At 38.7% G+C, this 13,892-nt stretch overlaps 1 protein-coding gene and 1 long non-coding RNA gene across 3 annotated transcripts; both read right to left on the bottom strand.

The window, feature by feature from the left end:
* Nucleotides 1–866: 866 nt before the first annotated feature.
* arl4aa (ADP-ribosylation factor-like 4aa) lies at nt 867–5,134 on the bottom strand. 2 transcript variants are annotated; one of them, XM_034112728.1, is made up of 2 exons: nt 5,035–5,134; nt 867–3,240 (listed from the first exon to the last, which is right to left on the bottom strand). In XM_034112728.1, the coding sequence occupies exon 2, from the start codon at nt 3,134–3,136 to the stop codon at nt 2,534–2,536; it is 603 nt and encodes a 200-aa protein (XP_033968619.1). In that variant the 5' UTR covers nt 3,137–3,240; nt 5,035–5,134; the 3' UTR covers nt 867–2,533. The 2 variants fall into 2 exon arrangements, with proteins under 2 accessions (XP_033968619.1, XP_033968618.1); XM_034112727.1 differs by lacking the exon at nt 5,035–5,134 and adding an exon at nt 4,336–4,449.
* An 896-nt stretch (nt 5,135–6,030) lies between these two features.
* LOC117468617 lies at nt 6,031–7,216 on the bottom strand. Its single transcript, XR_004554498.1, has 3 exons — nt 7,132–7,216; nt 6,859–7,001; nt 6,031–6,529 (listed from the first exon to the last, which is right to left on the bottom strand). It is a non-coding gene; the product is annotated as an uncharacterized LOC117468617 (long non-coding RNA).
* Between the last annotated feature and the right edge of the window lie 6,676 nt (nt 7,217–13,892).

Genomic DNA, 13,892 nt, shown 5'->3' with positions numbered 1-13,892 from the left:
AATTAAGTGCCAAACTCGATCAGGCCCTAGGCGTATCTGCAGTACAGCATGCTATAATAGCAAAAATGAGAGAGAATTCCTTCATGGATGAGCTACTCTAAAGAAGTAAAGCCCAAGAAGACACTTCAGTGTGCTTTTACTTCTTGTCAGTCGGAGACTTTCGTGCCAAGCACCCAATCCGAGGTAAATGGGTTAATGCATTGACCTTGGACACGACATTTATTCCCCCTAATCCACCTTTCACTAAAGACATTACCAGAACATGGATAAGGCTGAGATAAAGGATGGGACTGAAGAAAAGTGAAAAGTTATTAAATGATCCGGTAAAGTAATTGTTAGTTTTAATCTCTGTATGTAGTTTTAGACATATTAAACTGAGTCAGCAAAAGACAGGTAACAGGCTTTTTGCTTTACCAAGCCAATAACCAACAGTGATCCTCTGGTGAGTGTTTCAGCAGATCAAAAATAATTGCCCTAAAGTAAATAGAAGGCAAAGCAGGACAGGACATGTTCATTGATTTACAAACACACTAAAGGCTGACGTGGCTTTTAGAGATAAGGAAATAGTATCAGGAAAAGTGTGAACGCGCCTTTGACCTTTGAGTTTCCTTCCTTCGAAAACAAGTTAAGGAGGCACCTTTGTCATAAAAAAACATGATTCATAAACTTTTGAGAGAAAAGGGGCATTCTGGGAAGCGACACTATAGTTCAAAGATCCAAGAATAAAAATGTTTTGTAATGCTTTTAACTGTATGATTAAGGCGTAAAAAGCCACAAAAAGAGATTTAAATTACTCAGATTATTCAATGGATTTAAATGACATTCTGTTGTAACCCTATAAAGTCATACCAATGTTTGAAAAAGAGTGCGAAGGATATGTATTTTTTATTTTCAAATGCAATAGACCCCCTGAGATACAGCACCAACACCTAAAATCAAGGCCATAATTATCACATTTAACTGGAACAGATATTTATATGGTGAGGATGTTTGGCCATTCAGCCTGTGAGCAGTGCAAATCTGAATCACAGTTATTTTTTGAATGCCAGCTGCTGCAGGGGCCTGTCGGGCTTCAGTCATTAATTGTTTCAAAGGAATGGGAGAGCAAATGGCGTTAAAACACTGAGCTACGTATCCACCCAGCTTAGTCCAAAAATACTCTGCAATGCCCCTGGCTTCACAGTGTCCTGCCCCAGCCAGTTGCACTGGGTCTGGTCTTCAGACCGCCCTGACAACATTTCCAAGTCCTGATTCTGTCTGTGATGAATGAATACATCGCTTAACCCTTTACACTGCAGCAGCCGATGGTGAAGAGCTTTGGGTCATTTTTAAGTATTTGTATGGCTGACAGCAGCAGTGTAACATCTGTATGCGTACATGTTTCTCATTACACAATATGCAAATTGTTCCAGTTTAGTGTGTATTTTTTGTGAGAAATAAATCTACGGTAAAGGAATGTCAACGTTTCCATTACAGACACTACTGCTCTTCACACCTGCCATAAATCATTTACATGGACCTTCAGGTTGTGGGTGTGTATCTGTGTGAACATGAGCGAGCATGTTGCTTTAAAATGAAACTGAGGACATTTTAAGGATAGGTTGACTGAGCATGTTTTTTTTCTCGGTAACCCTTTGCATTACATACACGGGTGACAGCACAACGTTTAATGTTAGCTATACAGCAGCTCCCCTGGGGACACTGCTGGTTTAGTGCCTTTTTTTAAAGGGCACATTGACATCTTTGAGTACCTCCTTTTTAAACTCATAAACAACAAAGTTGACATAATAACACCCTCCATACTGCCACATTGCTCTAAATGCTTTATTAAGCAAAACATAATGCACAACTTGTCTAATGACAATGTGGTCAAATTGGACCAACTACAGTAGCATCTGTATTTTTCCCCAAACATTGCTGTTGAATCAAACACAATATGCTGTATTTAAAAACTGTAAACTTCATATGAAGTAGAAATCTAAAGTGCTTATAAAAAAATGATATAAGACAGCAAGCAAGTCGATAATAATGCAATAGTGCACGATAATACTTTTCTTTCACAAAGAAAGTCCAGTGTAAGAATAATAAGATATAATAATTACATATTAAACAGTGAAATAAAACACTTTTCAATATTTACCAAATAACCCTTCAACTTGTCAAAGCCTTTTCCCAAAGTAGTTTTGGTGATATTATTTGGAACAGCCATTTCTGAAACATACAGCATCCTTTACTTCTATCACCCTTCCAGACCCCGAACCCTTAGTGCGTTTAAATCCATATAAACCTTGTATATCATATCCACACATGTCTGAAACTTTCTCATCTTCATACTATATTCCTTTAAGTGTCACTTTCTGACCAACAGCATCATCACAAGACCAAGACCAGGAGTCATAAATCTCTGTTCTTCACTGATAAAACTCAGCACTTTGAATCAGGACCTGCAGCGGATGCCTCTATCCACCCAGGACAATATCCTTCACATATAAGAACAGTCGAGTCTTTCACATGTTTGTCTTTCAGAACAAGTCTATCTCTTTTTCCTCTGCTGCCGCTGCACCTTTCTCCTTTTAAGGATCATGTCATAGAGTCTATCCAAGCCCTCCTTTAGTCCATCGCCTATGATAGCGCAGGTTGGCTGCAGGTGCCAGGGAGTTGCAGGGCCCAGTTCTTTCAGAGCCAGTAATTTCTCAATTTCAGCAAGTCCCAAAGAGTGTCTCAAGTCCTGTTTGTTGGCTACCACCAGCAGGGGCACCCCCTGGTTTTCAGAGGTCTTGGCGATTTTATGGAGCTCCGTTTTGGCCTCCTCCATGCGCTCCGCATCTACAGAGTCCACCACGAATATGATGCCGTCCGTGCATCGCGTGTACGACTTCCACAGGGGGCGTAGCTTCTCCTGGCCACCTACATCCCAGAAGTGGAACGTTACAGACCTGTGGCCGCCCAGAGACACTCTCACCTTCTCCGCATTAAAACCTTTGGTGGGCACCGTGTTCACAAACTCATTGAACTGCAGTCTGTACAGAACGGTGGTCTTGCCTGCAGAGTCCAGGCCAAGGATGGCGATGTGAAACGACTGGAAGAATGAGACGTTTGAGACGAAGCTAGGTTGTTCAGACAATCCATTCCCCATCTTTCCTCATGAGGGAGGATTGGTGGTTTGGGAGATTTGATCCTATTCCAGTCCAGCAAAAATCCTCAGAGCTGCTGATATTCCAAAAAGGCTCCAGCAATTACCTGAAAGCAAACTGCAAGTGTTATTGTGGGTGAAACAGAAGCAGTAGCAATTAAAGCAAGACTATGTTACTTTGACTGTGGCCAACAGTTGCAATTACAGGATAATGGAAGATCACATTTCCCTACATTCACTTGTGTCTTTTGCTTTGTCATTGGGTAAACATGACCACACGTAAGAGAAGAGTCATAAAGTCAACAAACTTAGTAATGAAAGTTACAAAACAACATCTATCTAAACTTTGCAAACATAAGCCACCATCAAATTATGTTAATACTAGATCAAGTAGGGCTGTAGCAGCATTAGTGTAAAGGGAGATTTTTTAAATAATCAATGGCTCAAATCCCTGTGAATAACTTGATAGAGTCTCTATTACTTGCAAAGCAAAATGAGCATTAAATCATCATGACAGTAATAGCTTTTTTATGAACATGATAACATTTGAAATCTGGTGACGTTCAATCAGATTTCACCCGCAGTTTTCTTGTTTTTGCTTTGAGAAAGGGGTATTTATACATATGAGGACCAAAACAAATGGGCATATTCATTTTCCATGTCACTCAGTTCAAGTCCACAATCCACAGTTGTGCGTCACCTAACATCCTCAATGACAAGGAAAGACTTTTGAGCAATAAGCAATATAGTCTGATTGATAACACAAAGTCATACTATATGTTACACAGCTGTAATTAGCCAATGTACCATGGCAGAAAACGACATTTACTTAATTTCACACAATGAGGAGTTAACAGCCACCATAAATCGAAACTAACTTCCTTATATTCAATGTAACATTCCTACAGGAGCCCTGTTTGCTAGTGTTGCAGTGTGTTACTGTCCTTTTAGTATACAACTACATCCCTCATTATATTTTAAAATAGGGCTTATTTTCCAGTCAATCTGTATTTTACCCATATGAGGTAAGAGTACATCTACAGAGGATTCACACGACAGGTGAGCAAAGGCATTTCAATGTACATTTTCAAAATGTGCTACCTCTCAATCTGAGCCATCTGTAGAGAAAACACAATACACCTAATACTTTCTGAACAGAAACGCAGTCCTTTATCGTGTAAACACACCAAAATTCAACTCACAGTATATTTACGCCTTGTATGTCGGCCACAACGACAGCAAATCCTTCCTCTGAAGCGGACACAACCCTCCCTGTCTGTCCTCTGTGTCCCAGTGTGAATCCAACGCTGATGACACTGCTGTCAGTCTGGATAAACGCCCACACGAACACTGCGGGTGCTTTCTATTGGTGCGTTTACTAGATTCTCCGACAGGTGATTGGCTAAAACGGCTGTCAATCACATGTCTAGCCCGGGAACTAGGATCACCTGTTGCGCTGTCTGTCCGTCACACTACTTTACTTTTGACATTAATAATGTATCGTTATTGATCCAAGATAAATGTGGTAAGGGAACCCAATATTTTTTAAATCGATGTTCTTTGTTAAAAACGACTGGAGAGGCAACAAAGGTACATTTCATTTAAAAGTTGTGAATGCCAATGCTATAAAAAGGCACTTTTTACGTTGATCAGTAATGCATTGTATAACCAAATGTCCAATACAGGTGATTTGACAAAAGATGTCGTCCAAGAGCCCTAAAAACACTTCTAAATACCAGCCATTCTACAAGCTTGATCCTTCACATCATTCACGGTATTTCTAGCCCACATTCAACCACACACGGACATTCAACTAGCAGAGAAACACCACGGTATGCTAGTGGATAAGCTATCTTAATAGCCGCACCAGAATAGCCGTTAAAATTAAAACGTAAACGTACCGTAGGTTCAGCGTGTCGAGTCAGCGTGTTTTCCCTTTTCTGTCCGTTTTTGTGTAGAGAGAGAGTGCAGTGTGTATACAGTGTGTGTGTGTGTGTGTGTGTGTGTGTGTGTGTGTGTGTGTGTGTGTGTGTGTGTGTGTATGTGTGTGCAGAAACAGCGCCGCCCATGCGTGTTTTTGTTTAAAATGATTGGTCAGAAAAGCAGGAAAAGCACCACGCTACTACGACCCATCATGCATGAAGGAATGGATAACAAACACCAGAGGCTTACATAACCTGTCTCTGTTTTTAAGCTCTTGTGTAGCCTTTGTCGCAAATTGTTTATTTTCACGCAGAAATAAGTACTTTAACAAGAAGGTCCTGCTGTGGAAGAAGTACTCTTTTAATAGTCGGAATACCACAGTGTAGACATACAAACAAGTTAAATTCATACATTTAAAAAAGTATTAGCACTAAAATATATTAGAGTACAAAACACGACTTATTATTCAGAATGTATTATTATTGTACTTATTAATTAATTAATTATTAATGTACTTATTATTCAGAATGTCCAAGTATAATGAGTATTATTTATTATTTGAATTATTGATTAATTAATGCATTCATTACGGCATGCTTGTGGATAAGCTATCAAATCGCTCTTTTTTTTGTTTCTAAGCTAATTAAACATGTTCAAAATTGCCAATTGTAAGTCACTCTTAAAATCTTACATATAATGGAAAATAACAAGTAAGAGCTGAAACCTTTCAGATTTTGTTTAGAGTTTATTACATTGTTTTGTTTGCTTTTTCTTAAGTAGATAAGTACTAATTTCCTGAAGCTTACTTTATAAGAGGATTTAACAGACTCGGATTAAGTTTATTGTTTTTCAAGGATTTTTCTTAACTTTACTATCTGTGTTTTCCCTTTTAAAGATTGTTCACAACTGCCAAGACATGTTTGAACACAACAGCTCTGGTAAGTATCTTTATTTGCCATGCATGAGATGGAAGATTACATTACATTTTTCAGCATTTGACAGGATAACAGGGGATTAAAATAACACAAACACATGGCAGCGTGTGGGTCATGAGGTTTAATGCAGTGACTGATATTCTTTTCATTTTATATTTAGTCTGCGAGTTATGCCCAGAGTCACGGATTACTCCTTGAACGCATATGTTCAGCTATTTCAGATATGCTTCGAAACATGTGCAGGCTTGGCGTGTTTATAATTCTTGGGGAACCGGGTGAGCAGCTGTCCGTGGTCAGTGGGCGTCTTAATGTGGTTGTATGACCTTTATGACCCTGCATGTTGACCGCCAGAACCTTAAAGCTACTAGAATCTCCAAATATGTCCCTATTTGATCATTATCAGGGATATGTACATATATATTTGATTTTTAAATAATTAAAAAAGACAAAGTTAGGATCTATTTTTCCATGATCTTGAGAGTTTCTCTTCCACACGGTCCAAGAATGCACTGTACGCTCCTCTTCTGCATCTGTGTCTCTGTGAAACAAATATTCAACGTCAGTATTAAAACAGGTGAAGCCCCAAACTGTCTACATTGCAGTTAATAATAAATATTACAATTATATTACAATATAACAGGCAGCTTCAGTCAGGAGATCTAAATTAACAGGGTGTGTTTCCGCTTTCTACATTAAGCACCAGATACCACATGTTTTTTTGGTAGGAGTAATTAGTAGATTAAATGTACTGTAAGTAGAGCTTTTATTTTATTTGATATACCACACTATAAGAGTAATCCATTACAAGAAAACCAACTAACTGACACAATTTGACATAGTATAGTATGATGCCAAAACACCACTGACAGTATAGGAAGCTGATTTTGGAGGCCAGAGCAGTGGAGGGAGTATGAGCCTCGCATCCCATCTTGGCTCGGCAGCTCTATATGTGTCCATCCCTTTCTCGGTATCACTTGAAGTTAGGTCTGACCTGGTGGTAGTGTTTTGAACTGGAAAAATGTAATATATTCATTCATTCAGTACAGCACACATGGAAACATTCAGAATACCATATTCTTAGACTTAGATTGATCGGAAATACACTCAAAAAATGACAAAACATGAAGTTAATCCACTTACTAATGTCCAAGTGCTTCAACTTTAAATGCAGGTTACCAGGATCTCTTTCGTATGTAGTAACTATGTCTGGAAGGTCCTCATTGAGCTGAAATCAAAGTTGTTTTATTTACTTACTTTTGTGTTTAGCGCCATCTTGTGGACAAATCAAACACTACAAATGCTGTATTCTCAAAAGTAAGAGTATGACTTTTTAGTGTTGCCTCTGTGTTTAGTGTCCTGTCTGTCTGTAACTTTGTGTGGTAGTGTTACCACTGACAGGTCTCTCTTGAAAATGAGACCTTGTGTCTGAATGAGATTTTACACCTGTATAAATAAAGGCTAAATAAAAAAATAAAATGACCCTGCCTGCTTTTTTCGATTCATCTTATGTGTTCCTCACAAATATGAGCATTTAAATGTACACAAGAAACATACAGAAGAAGTTATACAACGTATTATTGTTTGCAGACACTTACCGGTCTGAAGTTATGTGGTTTTGGGTTCTTGTAAGGCCCACAAAGGTACTTCCCAGTCTTGACAAACATCAGCTCGGACTCAAGAGAATCGGGAGGCCTGTATGATGTGACGAACTTTAGAGACTCTTCTCTTCGGAAACCCTCATGTAAAACCCTTGGTAGAAATGTTCCAGTTTTCCTCTGTGCTTTACTTGAAGGTGGTATCGGATCTGAATGTTTCTTTCGTTCTTCCTTCTGAGGAACTGACAGAGACCTGTACAGTTTAAGAGAGAAATCTGGTGGTTTGATGCTCCACACGTCGCTGTGGCTCTCAGTCTCGGGGAGTTGAAACCATTTGCTCCTTGCATAAGAGAGATGCTGAGTTGCAGAGAATTCCGTTTTTTCTTCAAAGCACACTTTGGACATCGGATGCAATAAACTGTATGGAGCCATGATTGTTGATTGACAAAGGTATTTGCTTACCTTGAATTCGCGACAGATATCCCCTGATTTGTCTTAGTTTGAATCCAGTTTGAGCTTGTATTGTTAGGATGTCAGGAACACAGTGAAAGGAGCAGACAGTGGTACAAGGGTTGATTACAGGCACAACATATAAAAAGTGCTGCTTGGTAACGAGTGTCCTTAGTCTTCTTTACAAAAAGTGGGCTGAGCTCAGTGGGACAATAAAACAAAAACAGGAACTTAGCAGCTGTCCAAACAAAGGCCTTCCGAATAGAAGAAATCATGCCATCTTCTGTATTTATAATCGTTCTTTCAGGCTTGACAAAATAAATCTTTAAATTTAGTTTCACTTTTACACATTAAGACAATTATTTAAACAAATGCAGGACAATATAAAAAGAGACTTAAATCGTTTTTAAAAACAAAGCAAGACAAGGAAAGATATTGAGAAAAGAGAGAGTATAAGGGCAATGTGAATATACATACAATTAAATCAATTAAAACAAACAGACAAACGAGTCAAGATAAACAAATATAAAATCTATAGAAGTACCTCAAACTGTACTGAAGTACATTCATTATCTAGGTGCCCACAGAAAAAAGTGTGTATTCATTTGCCATTTTGGGATCGTTCCATTAGATGGCAGCATTTCCTTCATTTGGTTGCAGTCAGAGTAAAACTCATGCGTTGATAGTATAAAGAGCTACCTTGAATTATTTTCATAGAAGCAGACTTCACTCCTGTTAGTATTGTCCTTTTCTAAACTGTCGTTGTAAAATTCCGACTGAGGCAGAGAATGTAAAGCACTGTAAACTAGGATAGAATTAATGAGATAATTGTTTGAGATAAACGGCCCTTGTTAACTTTACCAACATCATAAGTGCTTACAGTTTGCAAAGAGCAGCGGCGGGCCAGGACTTGGCGTGTAGAGATGATGCTTCTTCCAGACTCAGGGAGCAGAACGCTGATGTCTATAATTACATTTCTACTGACTGAACCTCAACAAAGGACAGGGACAAAGTCTGGAAAGGAGCTTAGCTTGTATTGCCTCATAAATAGCCAAACAAAATATACAGTAAAACATTACGCACTATATATCTAACTTTTTCACCTTTTTTCTTTGACATGGTCCTTTGTTGAAGCAGCCTTACCTTCTATGATGGATTTAAAATATGTTAGACATGCCTCTTCTTTACATTTCTCTGGATGCTATAAATTATGATTATTATCCCGTTATGTATACATCACTGTGATCTTTATCAAACAGCTGTGTTTTTAACATTTTCATCAAGTTTAAAGCTGTATTCAACAATATTTGTAGATTAACAATAGTTCAAATTAATGAATACCTTTGATGGGGAAGTATTGTCTCCCAAAATCAGCAATAACCTATCAAATCTAATCTATGTCTTGATCATTTTTTCAGCAAATTGTTTTGGTGTTTCTCAGTCTGTAACATGATGTTTTGATTTCCTCTCAGTGCTCTCATCAGCATCCTTTTGAGTTGTTTATCGGCCTCCAATTGGACACAATAAATAAATACTTCTTTAAATGAAGGTCACAGAAAAATGGACGAGGCAAGTAAAATAGAAAGATAAATCAGCATCAGCAATAGTAGTCTATAGTTGTGGATAAGTTTGGAATTATTACACAAAAATAACGTTATACTGTATGTAGTACAAATATTTTAATGCAAGTTTTTGATTGCTCTATACCTAAAGTACAAAGTTTAAGCTGCTTTTAGCTTTTTTTAAATCATTTTAAGGCAACATATTTCCCTTGAGGAGTCATTGTAAACTTGGTCTTAGCTCCTGTATTGGTCCAAAAGTGTTATGATTATGATTATGGAAGAAAAAACGGTTACATCAGAGGTCTGTGTTTCACCAGAGCCAGACAGACAGTGAGCAGAGCAGCTCCCCTCATGTAAACACGGTTCTGTACGAAGCAGAGTTTTCCCAGACAGTTGTTGCAGCAGTCCCTTTGTGTATCGACTCTGACAGCTGACACACGGGGGCAAAGGCAACAGGAAACCTGAGCTGAGAGCAAACAGCGCCTGTGAAGGAGCTGACCCCTCCAGCCCTGTTAAACCAGGAGCTGCCACCTTCAGGGGCTCCTCTCGACCCCCGGCCCCTCAGCTCTGTGTCTGAAAATCTCCTACCATTGTATCCAGTGACATTTACAGCCACTGCAGTCAGGCCTCGGCTGTAACAATTACAGGAGCCTTTTGTCAGACGTGACAGGCTGAGTGGCTTCAAAGACGTCTCCATCATGTCGCTATGACAACTTGATGGAGCCTAATTGCATTGTTGTTGGAGAAAAAGGAACAAGATAAATCATGCTGTGACACACAGAAGCTTTTTAAATGATGGTTATGTAACTGCTGAATAAATGAGAAACAAGCTGAAACAGATTATGCACGACTGTGCTGAGGAAACCATCTTCCTGCTTCTCTATAATGTTGTGTCAGGACCTCCATCTGTTTTTACTGTTGTTGAGCACTGTCACTGAGGCAAGAGAGGATTTTCTCTTTCTACCATCACTGCCCATTTCCTCAGATCAGAGGCTCCTTTTCCCTTTCATGTTTGCTTTCATTTCGGGTCAGGCAGAGAAGAAGGTATACTGTAAATCAACGAAATGTGATAAACCAGGAAATATCATAAAAGTTGATAAATCACATGCGTTTTTAATTTTCACGTGTCATTTAATGATGAAGAATTTTCCTTTTCTTCTATTTTTTCCTCTTCATCCGCTTCAGCTTTTACTGATTTATTTTCAGATCAGGGATGTTTTTTTCAAAACCATAACAAAATCTTGCAAAATAACCATAGCAGAAGTCATTATACTGTATGTCTAGTTTTGGTTAGGATTTAGATGTAGTTCAATTTGGTGAAAATAGCACTTTTGACAGAATTTAAAGGCACTGAAAACATATTTTTTCAATCACGAAAACAGTTTTGGTTTCACATGATAGCTTTCTTTGCTGTCCTCACTTCCCTCTCAAGTTTAAATTGGGAACAATAGGCTTTGAAAAGATGATATATTTTGGTGTACTAATCAGAGTGTGGCAACAATCCAATAACAGTTTGTTTGTATTGACAGTTGTGTCTGACTCTAGTAGGATTAAGGGATGTGTTATTGCATCATGGAGTGTACTACATGGTCTGGGCCGGGGTATGTGGAGGGAGTCTGGAGGCTGCATGTCGGTGATAAAAGCAGGAATAGCTTGTGTCATGACCCAGCTGCTCTCAGGTCACACTTGTCCTCTAAAGTATCTAAACACAAAGCAGCTCCTTCTCGCGGGTACAAAACAATCCCACACTGAGCAGTTCTTACGTCTGATTTGCTCTTCACAGGTGGAAAGTATAATTAAGTACATACTGTATATGTTTTTTTAAATACTGCACAATTCTGAGGTACTGTTACTTGTTACTAGTTTCTTTCATTATTTGCCCCTAGGAGTTACATGTTTGGAGAAGTTTGAACCCAAGTCCAAATAATGAAGAGCTTACATTTTCTCCATCATACACCATGAATGATTTACATGAGCCTTTAATGGCACTTTCAGCACGTTTTCCACCCTGTTTGATGCCATAACATCAGGCGTGCGTTGGCCAAGACACGAGCATAGGAATGATTACATGTAGACGTCCAAATCTTCTCCACAGGGACTCAACAAAGGTAGTAGCCTAGCCTACCGCCGCACAGAGCCTTAACCCAAAACAAAAAGCACATTTACCTTTAACTGAAAACAGTGCTGATTTAGACCTGTGCTGAATTCATCCTTTTAACACGTTATTCTTATTTTTACATGCAGATGATGGAGCGAGAAACAACAGTGAGGAAGACAAAAAGGTCAAATTGGTAAAGTGTGTACATGTTGAGATACATATCTGGCATTTAGTTTTGGACCGGGGTTTTAGGGCTGATCTGTACTTAAATAATGTTCTTGTGCTTTTCTGCTCCTTATGCACTTTCAAGTTGTACAAACAGTTGTCTTGTCAGTAGTGGAGGTTAGGGTAATTGCATAGAGTTTGCATTTCCTGCATCATTTAGCTGATATCACATTTCCCAGGGGACACTGCAGTGCTGCCATTACTCCCACGACGCATAACTGATTATAATGAGAGAAAATTGCACAAAATGAGCTCATGTGTAGATTATAGAATCAAACAAGCCAATTATCCCCATTTAGTTACCACTTTTCTTTGCTCCCTGGATGTAACTTGAAAGCTACAAAGTCATTCATGCCATGTACTGTTTATATGGTCACTTGACATAGATGTTTTCCATATGGGAAATTGAATTGCCGGTTGTGTAAGAGGATGCATGAGCAGACGGGAAGAAATTGGGTTTCTACCTGATGGCTATTCCAGGCTCTGAGCAGGTTGATGGTCCAGGAGATTTACGAGGGAGGGGTTATATCTCTCCTCGTGTGGGAGTCCGACAGACGAGCGTCTCACCAAGACATTCAGGCACCTCCACGTTGAGAGAAGACTGTCTACGACCTGCACAGCTGTCAGCTTACCACTGGTCCTCTGCAGACCAGCAGGAAGGACTGTCCGAAGGGTTAGTCATCGTTAATCACAAATTATTGTCTTACTGACTTTATTGAAACTCAACAGTTCACTTAAATATTCCTCCTGCTTATTATTGTCAAAAATCACCAGTCTAGGTTTTAAAGAAAGGTTTCACTTCAGCAGAATTGTTCTCTATACTTTAGAGTTAGTTTCTCGGTTTGAACAAGCTACCTATTTTAATATCTTGATAAATGTTTAATAATTTCACTCTCTTTACAGGCAAAATGATGGTGGTGGTACCGACCTATGAATACAAAATATATTCTTTCCCCATCTTTGGCTCTGGGAAATGTTGGTGGGCATATTTTTATTATTATCTCAATTTAAAAAGCGAAATGAGTAACCACTTAATCAAGATAATAATAAGCAAATCAAATGTTTAATAGTAGCCCTAAATTGCTCTGTGAACATATTTGAGACAACATCTGGATAGCTGTTTATATTTGACTGTATTCTCACAGTGATTTGAAGACTGCATCTCATCAATCGTTTTAGCTTTTATATTAGCATAACTGACCCAAATAACCCATTGTACACCTTATTCCTGGCTTATTCTGCTGCTCTTATTCAATAGTTTTCAACAGGACGATCCGCTCCAGCTTCTCTGGTACTGCCAGTGAAACTCTATATGTGAGTAGCCTGGATGAGTAAAACCGTGAGAAGGGAAACGAGCTGTTTGGAAAGAACCCGACTGTGATATCTGGCTTATCCAAAATCCCACTTGTTGGCTGAAGCTGTTTCCCTGAAAAATGTAGCATGTGGCCCATCTGTTTAAGTGGTTTGGAGTGTTGACTTATAAAATATAGCTCCATGATTGGACCATCAGTCTGCTTTTCCCCTTCTTTAGAAATTGAGTAAACATTGCAACATGCAGATCATTTTACAGGCTTACTGTAAGTTGATGCAGATAATTGATTTTATACAAGCTTTGAATAACAGAGCGCCCAGTGATGAGAGTGTGGAAGTTGTCCATAATGTTTAAATAGTTAATGCTTTACCCTGGTTTGTCCCTTTTGATTATAATAAAAGTATAATTGAACCTTTGAGCTGTGTCGTTATGTCGTTTTTCTGTACATGCTTTTTGACCTTTCACCTTTTTCAATGAACATCCTGTCCTTAGTCATATTTAAGCTTTTACTTTATGTCAAAGCGTTTTACAGGGAATCCAGAATTCAACAGCACATTTTGAATCGCATCAATTTATGTATTGTTTTTTTCCGACTGAGATACTTTTTGTATTGAGTGGCTTAGTATTATAGTACTGCATCATACAATATAAGCATATCT

Source organism: Trematomus bernacchii, unplaced genomic scaffold, assembly GCF_902827165.1.
Source record: "Trematomus bernacchii unplaced genomic scaffold, fTreBer1.1, whole genome shotgun sequence".
Taxonomy (NCBI): Eukaryota; Metazoa; Chordata; class Actinopteri; order Perciformes; family Nototheniidae; genus Trematomus; species Trematomus bernacchii.
This window is presented reverse-complemented; position numbering and strand designations above follow the sequence as displayed.